The 22817-nt window shown below is 56.7% G+C and overlaps 1 protein-coding gene across 2 annotated transcripts in view; it reads left to right on the forward strand.

Annotated features, from left to right (window-relative positions):
* Positions 1–20733, forward strand: part of PEX14 (peroxisomal biogenesis factor 14) — a 139180-nt gene extending 118447 nt beyond the window's left edge. For both annotated transcript variants that reach the window (XM_059375379.1, XM_059375381.1), the window contains 5 exons: positions 9017–9102; positions 12468–12570; positions 13721–13818; positions 17489–17580; positions 19436–20733. In XM_059375379.1, the coding sequence (XP_059231362.1) occupies positions 9017–9102; positions 12468–12570; positions 13721–13818; positions 17489–17580; positions 19436–19883 (827 nt within the window). In that variant the 3' untranslated portion in view covers positions 19884–20733. The remainder of the gene's footprint in view (positions 1–9016; positions 9103–12467; positions 12571–13720; positions 13819–17488; positions 17581–19435) is intronic.
* The last annotated feature ends 2084 nt before the right edge of the window (positions 20734–22817 follow it).

Below are 22817 nucleotides of genomic sequence, written 5' to 3' on the forward strand. Positions count from 1 at the left end.
AATACGTGCCCTCCACAATACCCACCACCAGGCTCACCCACCTTCCTACCCCCCGCCCCTCCAAAACCCTCAGATTGTTTTTCAGAGTCCACAGTCTCTCATGGTTCATCTCCCCCTCCAATTTCCCCCAACTCCCTTCTCCTCTCCATCTCCCCATGTCCTCCGTGTTATTTCTTATGCTCCACAAATAAGTGAAACCATATGATAATAAAAATTTTTTACACGAAGTGCATTTTACATATCGTAACACTCACCCGTCTCAAAGGTGCAGTTCCTGACTTTCCGTGTCTTACTGAGTGGCACACTCGTAATCAGTGCGAGCACTTTCCTTCCCAGATGAGATCCTCTGTGTCTGTTTACCGAGACTCTCACCACCCACCCAGGCAGGCACTAATCTGTCGCTGTAAATTTACCTTTCTTGGACATTTCTGGTAAATGGAAGCATCCTATGTGTGGTCCCCCGTGCCTGCCTCCTTTCAGCGAGCGCTTTTGTGGCTTCTCCACGGGCTGGCGTCCAGCAGCACTTCCTTTGTATTGCTTTTCTCGGCACCCGTTGTATGGGCAGACCGTCTCGAGTCTAGCAGCTCACCGGCTGACCCACAGGTAGGTTACCTTCAGTTTTGACCAACCTGAACCACACTGCTGAGAGCACTTGTGTGCAAGTCCGACGTGGGTGTATGTTTTCAGTCCTCTTGTGTAGACCTCTGGGAGTTAAGTTGCTAGGTCATATGGCAGTTTTGTATTTCTGGGTTTTTCTTAATTTTTCTTTCTAGTCAGCTTTCTTGAAGTATGATTTTTTAAAAAAAGATTTTATTTATTTATTTGACAGACAGAGATCATAAGTAGGCAGAGAGGCAGGCAGAGAGAGAGGGGGAAGCAGGCTCCCTGCCGAGCAGAGAGCCCGATGTGGGGCTCGATCCCAGGACCCTGAGATCATGACCCAAGCCGAAGGCAGAGGCTTAACCCACTGAGTCACCAGGTGCCCCTGAAGTATGATTTATACATCAAGAAGATTAATCAATTTTAGGGGTGCCTGGGTGGCTCAGTTAAGTATCTGCCTTTGGCTGAGGTCATCATCTTGGGGTCCTGGGATCAAGCCCCTTACTGGCCTCCCTGCTCCGTGGGGAGCCTGCTCCTCCCTCTCCCCCGCCCCTCCCCTGTATGTGTGTGTGCATGCTTTCTCTTCCTCTTGCAAATAAATAAATAATCTTAAAAAAAAATCAATTTTAAGTGTATAGCTTGATGAATTCACAAGTTGTAACTCATTTAACTCATGTTACCAACACTACAATTACAATATAGTAAATTCCCATGACCCCAGGAAGTGTCTTTGTGCCCCCTGCCCCGCACCAGTCTTCTCCCCAACATCAGGTTCTTTCGAACCAGCAGTCTACTTTGGATCACGCAATTTCAGTTTTCCAGAGATGTTCACATAAATCGCATCATATAGCAGGTAGTCTTCTGTGTCTAGTTTCTTTACGCCAAAGTAATTCTTTGAGACGGATCCTTTGAGATATATAGTCCGATCAGATCACACACACACACAAACACACACACACACACAAATATACACACGTTTCTGTGACATATACCCCCCCCCATTCCTTTAAAATATAAAAACCATTCTGAACTCACAACTGGATAGAAGTAGGCCAAGGTGGGGCTTAGCCAAGTGGGCAGTTTGCTAACTCCTATTACTTCGCTCTTTGGATATACCACAATTTGTCCATCGACCATTGATAGTTGTTTGGGTTTCTAGTTTGGGGCTCTTATGAGTAATGAATGCTGCCGTGAACATTCACGTGCAAGTGCAAGCATGCTTCCTTCTCTCTCAGTTTCACATCTGGGAGTAGATTGCTTTAGCCACACGTTAGGTGGATGTTTGACTTTGTAAGAAATTATAAGACTAGTTTGCAGAGTGGTTACACCATTTACACTCCCTTCAACAATGCAGGAGAATTTAAGTTGCTCTGCATCCTTGTCTACACTTGGTATTCTCAGGTTTTAAGTTTAGCCATCCTAGAAATAGGTGTGTAATAGAACCTCATTGTACTTTTAATTTGTATCTCTCTAATGACTACTAGTGATATTTTCATGTGCTTATTAGCCATGCATAGGTCTCTCATGGACCATCTCTTCCAAACTTGCACTTTCTTCCAGATCATGTCGTTTTATTGTCGAGTTGTATGGATGTAGCCCTTTATCAAGTACACGTTTTGCAGATATTCCCCCCACCCCCAGTCTATGATGTGCCTTTTTGTTTTCTTGGCAGTGTCTTTTGAAAAGCCCCGATTCAAGCTTTTGATCATGTCCATTTTATTCTTTTTTCCCCCTTTTATGGCTCATTCTTTTTGTTTTTTAAGATGTCTTTGCCCACCCCAACGATTTTCTTCTCTGGTTTCTTACAGCAGCTTTAGAATTTTTGCTTTTTGGCCTCAGCGTGTGATCTGTTTTGAGTTCATGCTTATGTATGACACAAGGGGAGGGTCGAGGTTCGGTTTCCTCCCTCCGTGGCTCTCCACTTGTCCTGGCACAGGTGTTACACAGATTATTCTTTCTCCGTAGAATAACGTGGGCCTCTTCGTCAGAAGAATCCTGGACTAGATACGCCTGGGCCTATTCCTGGGCTCTTCTGAATTCTTACAGTTTAATTAGAGCTCATATATTTTAATCTGTGAGTGAGGATATAGATATGACTGTCAGTGTCCTTCCTGCCTGAAGATGACACTAGCGATAGAGTAGTGGCCCATGGGAAGTGGGAAGATTGTCTTTCACAGGATGTTCACGTGAAGACAGGTCTTGGATTTTCAGAGGTGACTGCTGTGGGGCTACTATGGTGTCTTTGCCTCACAGCTGTCCAGGTGCTTCTGTTCGGAGCTGTTGTGTTTCTAGCTCCTGCTTTCCGGTTGGTATGTCCTTCCGGCTGCTGCTGGCCATGCTCAGCCGGGGGCCTCAGTGAGCCCCCCACACGGTGGCCAGCCCCCCGCAGCTCCACCGGTTACAACTGTCCCGCGGGTCGCCGGCCTCGGTGTGTGTCGCCAGCCCCGCCCCTCCGTGCCGTAACAAGGCCAGGTTTGGCAGACTGGCTTGATGCCAGGACCTTGCTGTAGAGGAGCCTGTCTTATTTAATTTTCAGGGTGGCTTGTTGGGATGATTTGAGCAGCTAGATGCGGCACCGTGTGGCATCACAGCCCCAGCCTTGGGGAGTGTGGAGGGGACCTTGCCCCGCGCTCAGGCTGTTGGCCTCCCCGAGGACTTGACAGTTTCTCCGCGTGGTCAGAAGCTCCTCAGACTGCCACAGCAGGACGATCCTGGGCCATCTCTAGCTCTTCTCTGCTGATGACCCGTTAGCAGATGCGGCATTTCCACGGCATCAGTGAATCCAGGTGCATGACCAGGTGGCTTCAAGTTCAACATTGCTGTGGTGTGTGTGTGGGATTGCCAGCCCCACACGTGCTACCCGATGTTTGTTCTCGCCTACTAGTTGAGAATTTCTTGGTCAGCGGAGGTTTAACTAAAGGAATGGAGTCATGTTGGTTTACGTGTGTTCACAGAATGGTTAGGGAGTCCCAGGGATGCGTCTCTCCTGCCCCCGATGGGGCCACCGTACGCTGTGGAATTGCTTTTGGGCAGCCGGACCTCCTCAGAGAGTGTCCAAGCTCCCACTAACTGACAGAGTCCTTGGGAGGTCAGAGAAGCCGTTGAGGTTCGAAGAACCCCACGCTCTTCTCCCTGCGCGTTTGTCCTCGGACCTCGTTGCTGCCCGAGACAGCGGAGCAGGGCCAGCAGTGTGCGTGTGGGGAGACACCTGCTGCCAGTGATGGGGTCTTGGTAAAATACTGGGCCATTCAGTTCGTGAGCTGGTCGCGCCTGTTGCGGGAGTGCTGGGGACAGTTTGAACCTGAGCGACAGAAAACATATCATTGTTCCTCTGTTTTTCCAACGTAGCAGAGCTCTGCCACCTTCAGTCAAGTGGCCTGTGCTTGACGAGAAGAGGAGAACGTCCTTGGGAGCCGTCGGGTTGGTGGTGTGGAACCAGGATCTCTGATCTCGGGCTTCGTGTCGGCTTTGTTCGCAGACAGGACTCTGCTTCCGGATTGGAGGCTCTGAAGCTTTTAAAAAGCTCATTCCTTCCACTCCCCTTTCTTCTGAGTGAGAGCGGAAAAGTGACGGGCCCCGTTTTCTGCCCTCGACTATAAAATTCTGGACGTTCGAGGAGCGTGGGGACCTGCTGTCCTGCTCTCCGTGCTCCTGGGGGGGTCTGCACCCGCTTTGGGGAAGATGGGCCCCAGGGTCGGTGGCAGACAGGACTCCAGATGGTCACGGCTGGGGCTCTGAGCCAGTTTGGGATCGCGCCGAACGCTTTCCCGCGAGCCCCCGTCTGTTACCCTTTGAAAGGCGCGCGGCAGGTCAGAGTTCCCTCCGTCTTCGTTTCTCTCTTTTTTCATTTCACCGCAAGACAGAATTGTATCACACATCTCCAAAACGAGTAAAATGGCATTTCAGCTTCTTGTCTTTATAGACTCTCTGAACTTTAGGAAAGATCATTCTGGTCCCTTTTCATTAATAATGAAAACCAAGGGGCAATAAAATGTTCTTAACGCGAGCATGTCAGGAACGAGGTGCGCTGCGGCGGGTGAAGGGTGCGGCCGGCAGGCAGCCACAGGTGTTGCTTGGTGCTGAGGAGGTCAGCGCTCTGGGGAGGCCGCTGCAGCTGTCGCCGGGGCTCTGGTTCTCGAACCCGTGAACTGCCAGTACCTGTTCAGCCGTCCAGCCCCTGCGCACGGGACGAGAGGCTGCGCTTCTCAAGACAGCGCACGTTTGCGGCAAGAAGGACCCGGCCGACTTCGGCTTTGTTAGTTTCTTGCCCGTTGCTGCTGTTCTCTTGCAAGGTTTTGACGGGGGATTTGAGAAGTCGGTGGTGAATACAGAATTCTGGACACGTGCCTGTCTTGAAGGTGCTCTCTCTGATGACTTTGACAGCAGGGATGGATGTTCTGCGCATGGATGAGAGCCCTCCTGGCCAGCGACTCTCTCCAAGAGTGATAAGGTTACTCTGTCTCCACTTTTTCCTCCTAAAAATGAGCTCGTGCTGGATGTTGGGTGTTGTATCAGGGCACTCAGAGCAGAGTGGACTTGGAATGAGACAAGCGAGAAGGTTGCCCGGAACTCAGAGCCTCCTGGCTCCTCCAGGTCAGGGTGAAAGGTCCATCCATGGTCTCAGTGGTCTCAGAGCTTACGATTTCATGAGTCGCAGCTTCGCCACATAGACGCTTGCTGCCTGGGGTTGTTCCCACAGCAGAGCCGCAGAGTTCCTTCCCTTCTTTCTTGTTAAGAGAGGGGGTCGGGGGAGGGACAAAGGGAGAGGGAGAGAGAGAGAATCCCAAGCTTCACACCCAGCATGGAGCCCGGGACGGGGCTCCATCCCAGGACCCTGAGGTCATGACCTGAGCCGAAATCAAGAGTTGGACCTTTAATCGACTGAGACTGAGCCACCCAGACGCCCCGGTGGAGCTCCTTTCTGGAGACAGTTTCTGTGACCCTGCGTGTCACTACACAACCCTGGGAGGGAGCGGGGATGTCCTGGCTTGCCATAACCCACACCCCAGAGCCCATGCGAGAGTGGACGGATGCATTTATATAAACATGGGTACACTACACACCAGGAGACACCATAAGCAGAGTCAAAAGAAAAATATACTGGGAAGGATTTTTGCAATTTTTTAAAAGGATTTTATTTATTTATTTGAGAGAGAGAGAGTGAGCGCACAAGCAGGGGGAACAGCAGGCAGAGGGAGAAGCAGGCTCCCAGCTGAGCAGGGAGCCCAATGTGGGTCTCAGTCCTAGGACCCTGGGATCATGACCTGAGCCGAAGGCAGACGCTTAACCAACTGAGCCCCCCAGGTGTCCCGGACCTTTACAACCTCTGTCAGAGATGGGGGGCTTATTTTCCAGGCTCTTCCATCACTGTCCCCTCTGCCTCCTGAAAGCCACATTCAGCTGTATAAGAAGTTTCTATAAATTGATGAGGACATTGCTAAAGACATTGAGTAGGGGAATAGGGATCGTACACAATACGCCAAAAAGGACAGGTGCTGCAGGGATGCTGGGTCCTCCCTCACAGCGAGGTGCACGCAAACGAAAACGGGCTTGAAGTCGTCTCTTCTGGTTAGTACGGGCAGCAGTCGGTGTGAGGAGCCCATGGTGGCGGCCGTGAGGGGTAGGCACTCTACCTAGAGCCACTCTGGTGCGAGTGGACCGGCTCAGCTCCCAGGGGGGATGATTTAAAAATCTCTTTCTGGGGCGCCTGGGTGGCTCAGTGGGTTAAAGCCTCTGCCTTCAGCCCAGGTCATGATCCCAGGGTCCTGGGATCGAGCCCCGCATCGGGCTCTCTGCTCAGCAGGGAGCCTGCTTCCTCATCTCTCTCTGCCTGTTTCTCTGCCTACTTGTGATCTCTGTTAAATAAATAAATAAAATCTTTTAAAAAAATTTTTTAAAAAATCTCTTTCAGAATTTGCACATCGCATGTACCTCCAACCCAGGCTCCTAGGAATTCACGTGTACAGGTGTCCTCATACATACGTATGAGATGATGTGTACCCGACCCTTGTGGGCAGCATTTTGTGACATAGTGGAGGCTGGAAATCAGTGGGGAATGGCTTCAGCGGAGTATCACGCGGCTCTGGGCAAAAGCAGGATGAGAGATCGGAGGGACTAGAAGGAAAACAGGGCACATCTGTGTCGTCTCCTGTGTGCGTAAGAAGTCTCGGGCCAGACAGGGAGCTGCTCACGGGGACTCGTGGTGGTGGAGGGAACCAGCTGGCAGTAGGGTGACGGGTGCTTTGTGCCGTTTAGACCACATGTATCCATGAGCCACTCAAAAGTTGCCAAACAAGGAAGGGCGCTGGGGGCTGAGGGTGAGGCCACCTGGTGATTACAGCGTGTGCGCAAGACTCCAGGGCTGGGCCACCTTGGGAGGCTGGTTTGGGGTCCACGGGCCCTGCTGGCAGTGCGGGGAACTGGCCACGGAGAGCCTCCTCCAGGCCCTGCGTCACTGTCCCATCTGCCTCCTGAAACCCCATTCAGCAGCTCCGGGAAGAGGGAGGGTCTCCCTCGCCCCTGGGAGGTCTTTGCTCCTTGGGCCCCCCGCCGCTGAGCCTGGAGAAGGTCCCTCTCCTGTTCCCCTTTGTCCGGAGATGCCAGGATATGACGAGTACCTGGCGAGCTTGTGGGTGCGGGGGGAGGTGAAGGCTGAGACACACAGTGTCTGTCCCCGCAGGTGCCCACGGTGCTCTGCTCCGGGAGCCGCGCTGCACTTTTCAGGAAGTTGGGGACAGCTGCTGCCCTTCTCTCTTCACTTTTTTGCTCCCAAATGTGCGTCCAGACCCTAGCTTCCTTGTCATAACAGCAGACCCCGGGTGCACGCCGTCGGGAGAACTTGCCGTGCACTGTGGTCTGATTCTGCAGACCCGATTGGTGTCCTGCCCCGCCGATCATTCTGGAAATGGTATGCGGTGCCTTCGTGGCCGATCCCTTGAGAGGAGGCAGAGCGTCCGGGGAGATTGTGGACATGCAAGCCCTTTGTGAACCGTCTGTGGGAAAGATCATGAGGTAGAAACTTCCGCTCTCCTCCTGTGGGATTGGAATTCCGTTCAGGAGTCGGGGGAGCCCCTGAGATGGTGTTCTAGAGCCCCAGGCTAGGGGCCTGCTCCTGCAGGGGGACTGGCTGCCCGTGTCTGGTTCCCGCCCAACAGCAGCCTCTGTTCTCCTGAGCCTCTTGTCCTCTCCCGGTTGGTCTCACCTTTTGTAGCCCCTGGCAGGAGCCTATTCCCACCTCTGCGTCCCTCCCCGCCCAACCTCTATCGGCCCTCGAAGGACCCTGCGTTGTTTTCCCGGAATGTCCGCTGCCTGCGCCGCTCCCAGATGCAGAGCCTTCAGTGACCTCACTGCCTGGGACCGATGATCGGGTGGCCGGGCCCCGCGCTCCACCTGGCTGCTGGGTGTCCCACCTCTTCCCCCCCCCCCACCCCCTCCACCACTCCCTCTCGGTTGACTCCGCTCGGTTCTCGCCCGTCTCCCCCCGTGGGTAGGCCCACTTGCTCACTTGGACCACACCAGCTGCCTTCTCTCCTTTGAGCCCAGTCAGCCCCTGCCTCGGCACTTGCTTGCCCCCTTCCTCGAGCTCTGTCCCTGGGACCCCACATGTTTCCGCGTCTGCCTCCTCTAAGACCCTGCCACCCCCGGCTCCCCTCTCTGGCCCTCCCCCCCAACATGGCCCCATTGGGCCTTTTTTTTGTTGTTGTTTAAAGATTCTATTTATTTAAGTAATATTTCCACCCAGTGTGGGGCGCGAACTCAGGACCCCGAAATCAAGACTTGTATGGGCCTGCCAGGCCCCCCTCCGCACTGAACCTTCCCGGTCACTCTCTGGAGTCACTTTGTTCCGTCGTTCGTCAGCTGCCTTCTGCACAGTTGAGGGTGGCGCAGGCCAGGGCACTGGGGTCTCGTCGCCCCACGCCCCTGGGCCTGCGGCACTGTCGGGCGCACAGCCGACGCTTCGTGAAGTCTCCAACACACAGATGGTTCTGTCTCTTCCTTGTCCCTCCCCTCCTCTGAGGTGGCTCTTAGCTCATCCCTGTCTGCACTGGGGCGTGGGAATGCGTATTGATGCACACCCAAGTGTGTTTGTGTCAGCCTCTCAGGACCCTTTGTTCCCGGAGAGTGGAGACCATGGCCTAGGTCTGTAGGTCCCTCTGCCACCTGACTGCCGCTCCGGGACTTGGCTCCCGGCTACCCACCTCCACCCAGCAGATGTGCGGTTGAGGCGGGTTGTTCCGAGAGCCTGGACCGAAGAAGGCGACGCGGCCAGGCCGCTGTTCCCACTGGCACATGCTGCGTCCTACAGTTGCGTGTCGCAGTTGCTGGTCCTTCGAGATTAAGAGATGGTGCCCGTGCCCTCCCCTGCCCGGGAAGGACACGTGCACTTCTCCTGATGCGCCTTTTCCCCCAACCTCAGGCCCCGTCGGGTCCCGATGGAGAGACTACGGTGCCTTGGCTGTCATCACGGCAGGCATCGCGTTCGGCTTTCACCAGCTCTACAAGGTACGTCCGCCTTTCCCTGTGCCCCCCACCCCAGCCTTCAGCCCCACTACCCTCCCTCCCGCCCCCGGCCCGAGGTTGTTCTGTGTCAAGGTGCCCAGCCCTGGAGCGCGATGGCAGGACGGCAGCTGTCCCGGGGCAGAGTACGCATGAGCACGTTTTCTGCGGGAGGCATCTGGTTCAGTCTCCGACCCCTGCCACCACCTGGGCGGGTGCCTTGACGACTTCAGACCCTGCTCATCTGCTACTCTGGGCATCTCTCCTCAGAGTCCCCACTGTGCAGAGTGACCGTGGGGCCCGTCCATCAGCAGGCCGTGTCGGGTACTTAGAACAGTGCCCAGCATACGCTGAGCAGTCGGAACATTTTTTTTTTTTTAAAGATTTTATTTATTTATTTGACAGACAGAGATCACAAGTAGGCAGAGAGGCAGGCAGAGAGAAAGGAAGGGAAGCAGGCTCCCCACTGAACAGAGAGCCCAATGTGGGGCTCGATCCCAGGACCCTGGGATCATGACCTGAGCCGAAGGCAGAGGCTTTAACGCACTGAGCCACCCAGGTGCCCCATTTGGAACATTTTTAAGAGACAGAATGACAAGGTTGTTGAGAGCAGGGGCACTGGAGCCCAGTGGCTGTGTTGCATCCCGGCTCTGCCACTTAGCAGGAGCTCAGTGGTCCCATATGTAAAATGGGGACAGTTGTATCTACCTCACAAGGCTGTGGTGAAGCTCCTTTGGAACGTCTACGTGCCCGGCACACGGAAACCACTCTCTGTGCTGCTCTCGGGTCTTAGTTATGGGCTCTGGGTTTGTCTTCTACGTATTGTGTTGGCATCCATGTAAATCTAGGATTTTCCTCCCAAACTACGTAGTCAACCCTCAGAATCCCAGTGTTGGTTGCTTCCAACAGAACCGCAGGCATGAAATGAACACGTACTTCCTTGTTATCAAATACTAACCAGATACGAACTACCAGAGACTAACTTCGACTAGAAGCAGGCAGGTCTTTTCTGGAGGATGCAGAGCCAGGGTAGGCCCCGGAGATAAAAGGCAAAAAACAGTGGCCAGAGGACTTGCTCTCTGCTGTTCCTGGAGAGAAGGCCTCTTTCCTCCCGATGCCGCCTGCGGCTCCCGCCCTTAGAAGCGGAATGGACGCCCGGCCTCACCGTTGTCACTTTCAGCACGTGAGACGTGTTTCAACTCCGGGATTTTAAATTTTTGACTTCTGCAAAAGCTAGTGACAGGGTTGTTGCAGAGTATACTTTTTTCAGCGGAACGTCTATTCTTGGAATTGGAAATTTCCATGTCAAAAATCCAGAAGCAAAATGTTAGAGGTCCTGGGACTTCTCCACTTGACCCGATGCCCTTCCCTTACCCTGTGTGCTGGAAGCCTATTTCCAGTCACTGTGTAGTCACTAAGAAGAGTAAAATTCTAAGCCACAATTCTCAAAATAATGTCCCAGCTCTACTCAGCAGTACTTAATGATCACATGGCTGCCCTCGGACAGCCTGTGTTCTGCTGGAAGCAGCATAGTTCCTGTTGCAGCGAAGAAAACATACTCAGTTTTTCCCGTGAAGCTCTGATCTTTATTCTTTGCCTTAAAAAATGCAAGAGACATTGAAAGACCAGTGGCCGTGGTGATGAAAATTTTTTTCGTTTCTTTAAATTAAAAAAGAAAAAGGTAAGAGGCCTCACCTTGTTTTGTGACCGTGTAACCATGTAGGCTAGGGGAGCATGTGCTCTTTCCTTTGGCTTTTTTGATCTCAGAGGTTTTCACGTGTTTCATGTGTGAGAATCCCTGACTTATCCTTGGGAAACTCTCAGCCTGGAAAGTAAGGCTGCATTTGGTGAGTTTCCGCTCAGTTGTGGGTAATAACTCACATAGTGGTTGAAAAGCACTTTGCGAAATAGAAAATGCTTCTGTGTGTTTGCTAAATAATGATCTTCACTCCGGAGTCGCTCCTGAAGGGAGTCTCCCGCAGACACCTCGTGAGAGAGCTCTCCCTTCTCCTTCCCTAGGATGGAACCCTTAATGGAGAAGTCGCTGCCTTTTTCCCCATCTGGGCCCCAAATGGAGTAGGAGCCAAGTGCTTTGGTCCCACCTGCCAGTTACCCCACCTGCCGGCCCCTGCTGCCTCCAGTGCTTGCTCGCCCCTCCCCCGTTAAAGCCAGAGACTTGAGCTCTTGCTTCCGAAACAAGAGGCATCAAATACAGAGCTTCTGGGGTGTGATGCCGGTGTTCTGTCACCCAGCCCTCCCAGCGGCCGCCCTGCTACCGACCTTCCACCCCTTCCCACCTCAAAGCAGGCAGCCAGTTACCCGTGACGCCCCACTTGCCTTCTTCCTGAATGTTCCAAGACCCGTCCTCGCCTGGGCTTCCCAAATTCTGGGCCGCCTTGTTTGGTTGCCCTGTGGCATCTGCTGCCTTCTCCCCAGGGTCAGTTTCTTCAGGTTCTGCCCCTTCCTGTGCCTTCTGGCCTTGTGTCTGGAAGAATTTGACCGCGTCTGACTCTTACCCGAAGGACGCTGGTTCCGAGGGTTCTGAGGACTCAAGGCTTAGTTTAGAAATAACTGAGTTGTGACGTCCTTCACTGGCCTCAGAATACCGTGTATTGTTCCCTCGTAAAAGGACCAAAGGCCCCGAAATCTGCTGTAGATTTTCATCTAGTTTCTTTTTTTTTTTTTTTTTTTTTTAAGATTTTATTTATTTATTTGACAGACAGAGATTACAAGTAGGCAGAGAGGCAGTCAGAGAGAGGAGGAAGCGGGCTCCCCGCTGAGCAGAGAGCCCGATGTGGGGCTCGATCCCAGGACCCCGGGATCATGACCTGAGCTGAAGGCAGAGGCTTTAACCCACTGAGCCACCCAGGCGCCCTCATCTAGTTTCTTGAATAACTTTTTTGTTTGTTTTATTTTGCTCATTTGTCTCTGAATGGTGGATCATTCACGTGGGTCAAAATGTTTAAAGGATCAGAAAAGTGTGCAGTCGAAAGCGTCCCTCCCGCTGTTGCCCGGAGGCCACCAGGGGTGTCACTGTCTTGTATCACCTTCTACATTTTTATCTTACAGCTTTCAAAGCAGAATCTTAAATATTTTTTGTTACAGAAATATACGTAGCATCATGGAGGTAATTAAATAAAAGGGCCCAAAATAGACTGACTTGACTTTAACTTGTCCCTACTTCCTGGTCCTGGTCCTTATGCAGAATCTTAATCAGCCTCGTAACTTTCAAGCGTCTCATTTACGGTGTTTGCGTCGGGTTTCCGAAGCCCAGGGGTGGCAGAGAGAAGTGGGTGGGCAGAATTTGCGAGGTGGCTGGAGAATGACCCCCCGCACGCGCCCGCTGCTCATGCCTGCCCTGCTCCTTCTAGAGATACCTGCTCCCTCTCATCATGGGTGGCCGAGAGGACAGGAAGCACCTGGAAAGGATGGAGGCAAGTCTCTCGGAGCTGAGTGGCAGCGTGGCACAGACAGGTAAAGATTAATGACTCCATCAAGTCGCCCCTCCGAGCCTCGGCGAGCAGCCCCTTCTCTGCCCCGCCCCTCCCCCTCCGTCTCCACTTTATGTGGTGACTTCATTTATCTGCTCTGAGAATCTGTTCACATTTGCAAATGAAGCCGCCGTCATTTCGGTTTAATTTGAAATTGCTTGTTTACTGTCGGCGCGGCCTCAATTAATTATGTTTTTACGGAAAGGCTCCCAACCTCAGAATATTAATAAGGGGAATAAAATGACAGCCTTTCTAAGGGCTGTAAAGTTCATTTTTAATTTCTGCTTCTGTGAGGTTTTCAGGGGGGTTTTCGGCGGTTTTTTCCCCCTTCCCTCTAAGAATCCAGCTCAGGGTCAAGAAAGGCTGTAATTACTGTGGCTCCGAGGACCCCAGCCACCTCCTCTGTCATCGACTCCACGGGGCTAGCGTTCATTACCCGGTGCCCCAGCGATGGCCCAGATTAGCTGGGACCTGTCGCACCAGAGGTGGCTTTTCCTCTTTATAAACTTGTTTACTAGGTGGAGGCTCTGAAACTAAAAACTCCCGCAAGTTCCGGCGCCCCCGTCCCACGCAGGAGGGGCCTGTCCCCGCCAGAGTGCGTTCGCAGAGCCCTCAGAAACGCTGTGCTGTGTCGGCCCCGGGGGCCCATGGCTCCTACGGGGTGCGCTGACACCGTGATCGGGGCTGGTGGGGGGCACCTGCAGCCTCAGGACTGGAGGTGGAGGGCAGGGCTGTAGCCTTGAACCGCTCCCAGGGTCGCGGACCTGAGATGCGTTTCTGCCAGCACGGAGAGTCCGCAGGTCCCTCCAGGACGCGGTGAGGGGCTGCGGTGAGGGAGCACGGAAGTCGGCAGAGCCGAGCACATCATAAGCACGTGTAATTGGAGGGGAGAGGTTTCGGACGGATATACTGTTGACCACGGACAAGTGCACAATGGGAAGATGGAGTGGGAATGCTAGAGGTTAGCTACGGCGCAGGTAGCTGGCCCAGAGTGCAGATAAATTACATGCACTGCGGGGTGGGGGTGGGGGTGTCTGCGGATCAATGAGATGCGGCAGCTCTAGGTGTGTGGACAGAGAGAGAAGAATCCGTGTGTATCATTTAACAGAGATGCGACTGCTTTCTCCTCCCAGTGACTCAGTTACAGATGACTTTAGCGTCCGTCCAGGAGCTGCTGATTCAGCAGCAGCAGAAGGTCCAGGAGCTCGCCCATGAACTGGCTGCAGCCAAGGTACTCGTCCCTGACCCTCTCCGGATCCAGGTCTGCCCTGCTCGGGGCTCAGACCAGGGCTTTGTGCCCGGTTCACTGCATTCCATGGCGGCCGACTCTTGTCTTCTCTCATGCCCGGTACAGAGCAGGGGCCCACACCGTCCTCTGCAGAGAATGGAGGCAGTCACTCTCTTTGTGTCCCTTCCTAGCAGGAGCGGGGAGAAGCAGCTCTTTGCCTGTGGCCCTCCTGCGGGAGCCCACACCCAAGCTCTGGACATGGTTGGGGTGGACACAGGATGGTTTCCACAAACATGTTAGGTCACAGGAAAGTAGGGGGAGTGTGCCAGGTGTCAGGTGACGTCTGCTACAATGGGCGGATTCTCTGCACCCAGCTCTCTTGAGTCCCATGAAATCAGGTGACCCCCAAAGGCGCACCAGCTGGGGTCGCCCGGGGCAGTTTCCATGCCTCACTGCCCACATCTGAGTAGTCTCGGCAGAATGAGAGCCTAGGATCAGACTGCCTGGGTTGAAATCTGCGTCTGCCATGGGCTAGCTGTGTGAGCACAGGCAAGTTCCTTAACCTTCCTGATTCTTCATTTCCTCACCTGTAAATTGAATCTGTAATGGCACCACCTTCATTGACTGTGCCCACAGCAGGGCCTGGCTCCTGTCGGCAGCCAGCCTGGGTCTGTGGGTGCGTGATGGGTCATTCCCGGGGCACTGTCTTGGACAGATGCAGTCTAAGAGACGCTGGTCCAGGGGCTCCAGGACATCCTCTGTGCTCCCCACTCCTTCCTCTTCCCCATGCTGCTTTCTGGCTGCTTCCACGCACAGCCCATACAGTCAAGGGACCTCCTCTGAGTGGCTCTCCCAGGAGAAGCCCTGCCCAGCGCAGAGCCACATGGGAGCCCGCACTCAAATCTTTTGCATTTGCGAAACCAAGTGAAACAGGAATCTTTCCATTTCTGATGGAATCCGGGGTGCTTCCTATGAAGAGGGTCCCCGAGAATCCCCTTCAAGTGCGTTGCCTGCACTTCCTCCTCAGATGGCTGTGGTTGTCCATGGCCACCTCTAGCCACGGTGCGTGCTCCCCGTGGGCAGGCAGCCCGTAAAGCAGCCGGGAAGGCTGGGGTATGGCCCCCACCCTGCCCTCTATTATCTTTGGGAGCGGTGGCCTGCCAGTGGCCAGAAGCCATTCCGGAAATCGGCAAACTATTTGCAGACCTTAAGCATTAAGATTAAGACCACATGTTGCATTTTAAGGGGGTTGGGGGCAAGATGGTGCTTGGAGGCTGAGAGCCGGCTCTCTGAGTTTCTCGTGCTCGCTTCTCTGACGGCCCCCAGCCCCCTTTCGTCCTCTCTTGTCCTGAAGCGGGGCTCACTGGTGTGGTGTCTGAACCAAACGCGTGAAGACTTCGGTTACCCCGTAAACCAGCGACTCAGAGCTGTGTTTTCTCAGCTGTAATGTAAGTTTTTATATCTGGCTTCCAAACTCCTACTGCAGCACTGTAAAAAATTAAAAAGAAGAGCGTTAAGTAATTAAAAAACCTACATAAAACTGAGGGCTGAGAGTTTTCTACAACTGTTTTTTAAAGAGACTGGCTAAAAAGCCCCAGATGTCAGATTTTATTTCTAAATCCTGGCATCTGGCACCATATGCGTTTGGAAATTTGAGTCCTTTGTAGGCCGGTGAGTGGAAATTGCTCCCTTGTTAATGGGCTGCTATGGCTTTCAAGGTCTCCGAGAAGCCAGAACGGTGGCTCCTGGGTCTGCGCCGTCTGGTGGTCTGGAGTAAGGACCCCGAGGGGATGTGTGTGCGGGGGGTTGCGTGCGCTCCCTCCCAGACCTCCAGCCCTTCTGCAGGGCTTCTCCTGTAGAGGAGTGCTTGCCCAAGCGGGGGCCCTACCCCAGGTCAGACGCCCCCGCCCCCCCCGCCAGGCTGGTGGGAACCGCTGGGGTCCCTCCTTTCTCCCAGTCTGGGCCTCCCTACATTCTCCTGAACTTACAGTTCCGGTTTCTGGGTCAGGCCAGGGTAGAGGCATCAGCGAAGCTGGGTCCTGCACGACTCATTCCCCCCACCTCCAGGCTGGCGGGTGCGGCCCCCACACCTGGGCCCATCACACCCGGAAGTGCCCGTAAACACTTCATGGGCCACGTGGCCACCGGCAACTGCCATCTGGGGGACCACTGTTTGGACTTTCCTCTTCTCCTCGAACCCAACAAGATTTGCCAAAGAAAAATCTTTGTGTGGTTCTCTGAAGTTTATTTGGAAAATGGTCAAGGGTGGCGTTTGTCCGAGGGGTTGTGGCGGCTTCTCCCGCGGGCCCTCTTCAGGGAGGGATTTGGCGTTAGGTCCTGGGACAGCTTCTTTCTCTGCTGAGCCTTCAGGATCATCCCAAAGTGGTAGCTGCGGACGGGTGGTGTGGCCCGCGCGTTTTGGAGCTCTGCAGATAGCAGGGTACAGCCTGGGGGCCTGACCTTGCTGCGGCAGGAACCACGGGCTGCCCAGCGGCGTGGGAAGCTGCTTCCGAGGCGAAGCCTGCCTTCTGGCCTGCTTGGGGCTGGAGCTGGGGGCCAGCCGGACAGGTGCTCAGTGGTCTCCCCGGCCCTCCAACATGGGCAGCAGCTCAGGGATACTGCGGGTCTTTTTCCAGATCTCCACAGTAAAGCCAGTGTTGCAATGAAGTGAGTCAAATTACTTTTTTGGTTTCCCAGTGCGTATGAAAGTTATGTTTACACTATAGTCTGTTAAGGGTGTAATAGCATTATACCCCCAAAACGTGCATACCTTTTAATTTAAAAATACTTTATTGCTAAAAATTGCTAACTGTCAGCTGAGCTTTCAGGGAGTTATATGCACTGATCATAGAACACTATAGCAAACACAACAATAATGAAAAAGTCTGAAATACTGCGAGAATTGCCGAAACGTGACACAGACACACAAAGTGAGCAGATGGTGTTGGGAAAATGGTGCCGACAGACTTGCTCGACGCAGGGCTGCCCGCAAACCTTCACTTGGTAAAGACGCCCCCAGTACCTGCGGAGCACCGCGGAACGAGGTGGGCTGTCCAGCGTGGGTCGTGGCGGCCGCCGGTCTCGGCCCCGGGGTTCCCTCCTGTGTGTGCTGGGATTGTCTCACGCAATCCCAGGGAGGGCGGCTCCGGGGGAGCAGTCCGTGTGGAGCTCGAATGCACTTAGTTGATTAGTTTAGTTTTAATGGGACATTTCAAACACGGGCGGAAATGGCTGCAGAGCGGACAGCGTGCTGTTGGCACACCGTGGGGCATGGTCTCGCAGCCCCCAGCTCGCTTGGTGGCACACACCAGACGGGGGATCACTTTCTCCTGCAGACACTTCCGTCTGCTGCTCTTGGGGATAAGGGCCCTTGCATGGCGGTTGTTTCACACAGTCGGAATACCGTTGTTACAGATCTAAGTACGCGTCACAACTGCCGGCATCGTCAGATGCCCAGACAGAGGGTGCCATCCCTGGAACAGAGAGACCCAGGGGCAGAACCTTCCCGAGGGGTCTCCAGTCTGTGTCCAGGACATAGCAGGCCCTGGGTGTCGCACTCTCGCGCTGGGTCCTCTAGAAGCGGCAGCCCCTCCTGCCACCCTGGCGTCTGAGCCCCGTGGGGCGGGGGGGAGGTGCCTCTCTGATACTTGTTCTCTCATGTTTTGACTTTCAGGCCACCACATCTACCAACTGGATCCTGGAGTCTCAGAATATCAATGAGCTCAAGTCGGAAATTAACTCGTTGAAAGGGCTGCTTTTAAATCGGTAGGAGGAGAGCGGGGGTGGGCTCGGGCCGGCGCTCCAGGGGCCCGGCCAGCTGTCGTGGGAGGGGCTCGTCTCCCCGAGGGACCCTGTGCAGCCGGCGCCTGATGGAGCTGGGCGACTCAGGCATTGAGTTTGGGAATCTTCGGAGCTTCTGCCTTCCCTCCCTGGGAGGCCCCCTCCCTCCCCACTCCACGGGGGACAGTGTGCAGTGCCCCCGAGTTCTTGAGCACAACAGTTCCTCGGCCCTGTCAAGACCCGCTCAGGGATACTTGGAACCAAAATGCAGGACCTGGGACGAAGGAGAGCATCCCCATCCTGAAGCAGGGCCTCCAGGCAGAGACACCACCTCCTCCTCTGTCCTGAGCCCCAGCATGGGCCGCTTGGGGACTGTTTGGCCCCAGAGAAATTTTTCGCCAAAGGGCCAGGGAGTCCTTGGTTGGAAGGATTCTAGATTCGAGGCAGGGACAGAATCAGTGCAAGCCACCCCCTCCCCAGCTCCTTTGGTCTCCTTCTGCTGTCCCTCTGCGGTGCTGGCACCTTCCATGAACCCCCACAGGGGAGGCCGTGTGACCAGTGCTGCCCTGAGTGGAGGGTGACCCACTTATCCTGGTTTTAAAACCACAAGCCCTGTGTCCCAGGAGCCACTCCGTCCTGGGATGGGTACTGGGACGGTGGGTCACCTCACCTGAGGGGCAGTGAGGGGCTTCAGGTGGCCTTGCCTGCATTCTCAGTTCTCCGGGGCTTCGTGGGGGACTCCGTGAGGGGGTCCAAAGGCACCAGGTGGCCCTTCACTTGGGGTCAAAGGTGGGGGCTGCAGGGTCTTGTGGCCCCAACTGGGGGATCCGGTTGTCCAAGGCACCTACTTCTAGGCCCTCTCGAAGGGAAGGAATGCGGCCCTAAGAGAGGTGTGTCAGGAGGAGAAGTCCTTTGTTTCTGAACCTCAGAGATACGAGCCTTGGAGGTCAGAGGGGCAGAGTGTGGGCCTTTGGGGAATGTCAGAGCCAGAGAAAGCTCGAAACACTCATCTTGTTAGCATCTAGGCAGCGGTTGCTCTGTGCTCTCCGTGCTGTGGGATCCGAGGAGAAGAGCTGTTCTGGGACCAGCACTGGTGGACAGAGTGCGCGGGAGAGAGCAGGCTTTTGTCTTCTTGGCTCAGGCACAGATGGGCCCGTATGCCCTAGACCATTGCCAAGTTGACCTGACCTTCCGATCCCTCGTGGAATCGGCTTTGGGTCGGCTGGCTGCGGGCGCAGGGCGCAGGGCGGGGAAGCGGGAGCAGAGAAGCTACTTCCCTGTCCAATGTGGAGCTCAGGGGTTTTCTGGCAAAGTGCACCACTGTTACCCTTCTGGTTGGGAGGTTTCTGACCCCACGGCCGGCGGCCAGGTCTTCCCACTTCGAGCCAGGCCATGGACAAGGTAGATGGGAGTCGAGGCCTTGTGGCTTGGGTTCCCGACTCAGACTCAGTGCCCTGCTGGCTCCCCGTCCTCACCGCCTCTGCTCCAGGGCCGAAGGGCCAGGGGGGAGCGGGCTTCGGTGGGGGCAGCCCCTGGGGCCAGGAGGCTAGTCCCTGCCAGGGAAGGTGGGCCCAGTCCCAGCAGGGAGGGCCCGAGAGGGACCGAGAGCGGGGCCGCAGCGGCACAGGCCTCCGCTGGCTTCCACTGCGGCTGCTCCCGCCTCCGGCCGGCCAAGAGGCCTTCTTTTGGGGAAGCCAGCAGGGAGGGAGGTGAGGGGCTGAGTCCATCCTGTGCCCTGCTCAGCGGCCCTGGGGGAGCGCTGTGCCAGGGGGTGGGGCCTGGGGCTCTGCTCAGGGCCCCAGAGTCCCAGACCAACCCTGCTTCTCGTCCCCTCTGTCAGGAGGCAGTTCCCGCCGTCGCCCTCAGCTCCGAAGATCCCGTCTTGGCAGATCCCGGTCAAGACCCCGTCACCCTCCAGCCCCGCGGCCGCCAACCACCACAGCAGCAGTGACATCTCGCCCGTCAGCAACGAGTCCACGTCGTCCTCGCCCGTGAAGGAGGGCCACAGCCCCGAGGGCTCCACGGCCACCTACCACCTGCTGGGCGCCCAGGAGGAGGGCCAGGGCGTGGTGGACGTCAAGGGCCAGGTGCGGATGGAGGTGCAGGGCGAGGAGGAGGAGAGGGAGGACGAGGAGGACGAGGAGGACGAGGACGCGAGCCGCGTGGACGAGGAGCACTGCCTCGGGGTGCAGAGGGAGGACCGCCGGGGCGGGGACGGGCAGATCAACGAGCAGGTGGAGAAGCTGCGCCGGCCGGAGGGCGCCAGCAACGAGAACGAGCGGGACTAGGCCCCGGGCTGGTCCCCCGCAGAGGGACGCCGGAGCCTGGCTCCTTCTCTGGCTCTGGGAGGGCGGCCTCGACCCGAGTCCGGGCACAGCCGTTGCAGCCTCCGTGGGGCCCGAGCCCTGTGCGTGGGGTCGCATGTCCGTGCGGCCAGCTGCCCCTCACCCGAATGCCAGCCCCAGCCCGCCACTTCCTCGGCTCGGCCCCAGCCCCATGGGCCTGTGACCTCGGCTCATGCCCGGCGGGGGCCACCGAGTGCTCTGGGCTCCGCCCCCCTGCGCCCCGGCTCCCGGACGGAGGTCTCGGCCAGGGCGGATCTGCGGGCCTCTCAGCTGACCGAACCCGTGCATGACCAGAGGTAGCTGAGTTACGGGGCTCCGGGTCCCCGTGGGGGCAGGGCTGCCCTGGGGTGTCTGCTGTCCTGCCGCCCTCTTGTCCTGCCGTGGCTCCTTGATCTGCCTCACGAGGGGCAGGGGACCGTCCTGTCACGTCTCCGGAAGCCACAGCCCCGTGCTCTTCTCTCTCGGCCGGGCCCCCCGCCCCGGGGTCCCCCACAGCCAGGTCTCGTTCAGGTGATGCTGCCCCACGCACTGCCCCGGCCCCCCCGTGTCCCGTCATCCTTCCAGACGAATGAAATCATTCTGCACTTCCGCCGTCCTCGCTTGCTGCGTCGTGGCCCAGCTGACCCCGTGGCGGGACGGGCTTTGCTCTTCCACGTAGGAGCCGGGCGCCAGGGCCTCCCTGTCTGCCCTTCCCACCCAGAAACACATGTTCATTTGTGTGATCAGGTAGAGGTTTCAGAATACAAGATGCTACTGTATATAATTGTAATAAATACGAGTTGTCACTATTTAATTCCTGGCTCCCTGTCTGTCCTGGTACCCTGTGCCCGGTGGCCGGGCTCCCCTGGGGCTGTGCCAGGTGTGCCCTGGGGTTGGGGGGGTGCGGCTGGGGGGCCAGGCCTGGGCAGCCCTGCCCTCGGGGCCAACGGGTGGCGGTCCCCTTCCCGAGGCGGGTTTTGTGAGCTGCGCGCTGCCTGCTGGAGTGTGGTCCTCGGGGCCGAAGGGCGACATCCTGATGCAGGAGGAGAAGGGACCTCACGTTACTGTATATAGACCTGGTGTGGAGTGTGAGGAGCTCCCCTTCCTTAAATGGACGCGTGTGCTCCCAGGAGAGCGCTGTCTCGCTCTGTCTTCCTCCCCCGGCTCCTGCTCTCCCTCCCGGAATCCGTCAACCCTCACACAGCGCTCAGCTGCGCCCGGAAAAACAGCGCGACCCGCCTTCCGAGGAGCCCCCGCCCGTGCTGTGGCCGCGCGTGGGGACGGAGGGGATGGCCACCTCCAGGTGCCTGTGTAGATACAGAGTGAGGACAGACACAGCGCAGGACGCGCGTGGCCGTGGGGGCGGAGCCCCGCCGTGCGCTCTGTCCCCGCCGTGGGCGCGCCCCGTGGGCCTGCTGACCGCCCGCTTGTGCCGCTGCCCGCTGCCCGGACTCGCGCCCGCCGGTGGCTTCAGGCAAGGAGGGGCCGCGGATCGACGGGTGACAGACTCGGCGCTGGGGCTGTTCTGGCTCAGAAAACATTTCTTCTCCTGCCTACGCACCTTTTGGGGGCTCAGAGCCCAGTGCCCTCCCCGCCGCTGCAGACTCATTCCTGGCTCCGTGGCCCGGGGCACCATGCAGGGTCCCGAGACGGTGATTCAGCTCTTCCAGCCCCTCCTGACCGTCCTGCCCTCTGGCTGGCTCTCAGGTGTCACCTTTGATGCCATAATCTCCCGCAACATCCCTGCGGTCCCTTGTCCCCACCACGTGCTCCCTAGGGCCCAGCAGACCCCGCAGTGAGAGGCCCCCTGCCGCCTCGGCTGCCGCCTCGGCTGCCCCCGAAGCAGCCGGGCTTCTCAAGTCTGCGGGGGCCACAGCATCCTCTCTGGGGCGGGGACTCCCCCGTGTTGGGGAGCCGGGTGGGGGGACCCGAGACAAAGGAGCAGAGGGTGGAAGCCTGGGCCCAGCCCTCAGCCTCTGCGGCATGTGGCCGGAGACTGAGCTGCCTGCTGTCGGACCCCTGGGCCACTGCCTCTCCTCAGGGAATGGAAACCCCAGGTCCTCGGTGGGGTGGGTGCTTTAGGGGTTCCCCCATTCAGCGCTTCAGCTTGGTGACCACTTGTCACCGTCTCTAACTTGCTCTTGAGCTTCCCAGAGGTCCCCCCTGCAGTGGCCCCAGATGGGGAGAGCAGAGGGCAGGGAGCCTGGGGAGGGGCTGGCCGGAGCTGTCGGGGTGGGTGTGCCGGGCAGCGGCCCCCCGAGACGGGGCGACCCGAGGCCTCCTCGTCCCCAGCCAGGGGCAGCAGGGTTCATTTGGGTGGGCAGGGCCCTGGGCTCACGTGTGGGGTGTGGGGAAGGAAAACTGGACCTGGAGGCCTTTTGCCCTGCGGGTCCTGAGCTCCAATGTCAGCTTTTGAGGACAGAGAGTCTGGCGAGATTTCAGGGAGGGAAAAAACCCCTCCCCAAAACGGCGTGAGTGCTGCCTAATAAAGGCAGCCGCTGGACGGAGGGAAAACAGCCCTTTGAAAAAAAAGCCTTTCATTAGAAAAATAATGCATTTCATCCAAATAAGGTAAAAATATTTGGAATGGGGCAGAAGTGAGCAGCAGGCAGCGCCCATCAGGCCTTTCTGGAAGGGGGATGATTATTAAACTCAATGACAATGTAGTTTTGTAAAGTGTCTTTTAGGAAGGAACCAGCCTCAGCTCTGGGAGGCTGCGGGGCTGCTGTCCCGGCCCCCCGAGGCCTCCGCCACCGACCCCCCGTGACTCCCAGGCTCTGGCCCCGCCGTGGCCGAAGCCCACCCAGGCCAGCCCGGCCTCGTGCCGGCCCTGCTCCGGGAGGCTGCTCCCCCACCTGCCCACCCGGCCTTCTGCGTTCCGGGGCCCGGGCCCCTGGG

Source organism: Mustela nigripes, chromosome 14 (assembly GCF_022355385.1).
Source record: "Mustela nigripes isolate SB6536 chromosome 14, MUSNIG.SB6536, whole genome shotgun sequence".
Classification (NCBI taxonomy): domain Eukaryota; kingdom Metazoa; phylum Chordata; class Mammalia; order Carnivora; family Mustelidae; genus Mustela; species Mustela nigripes.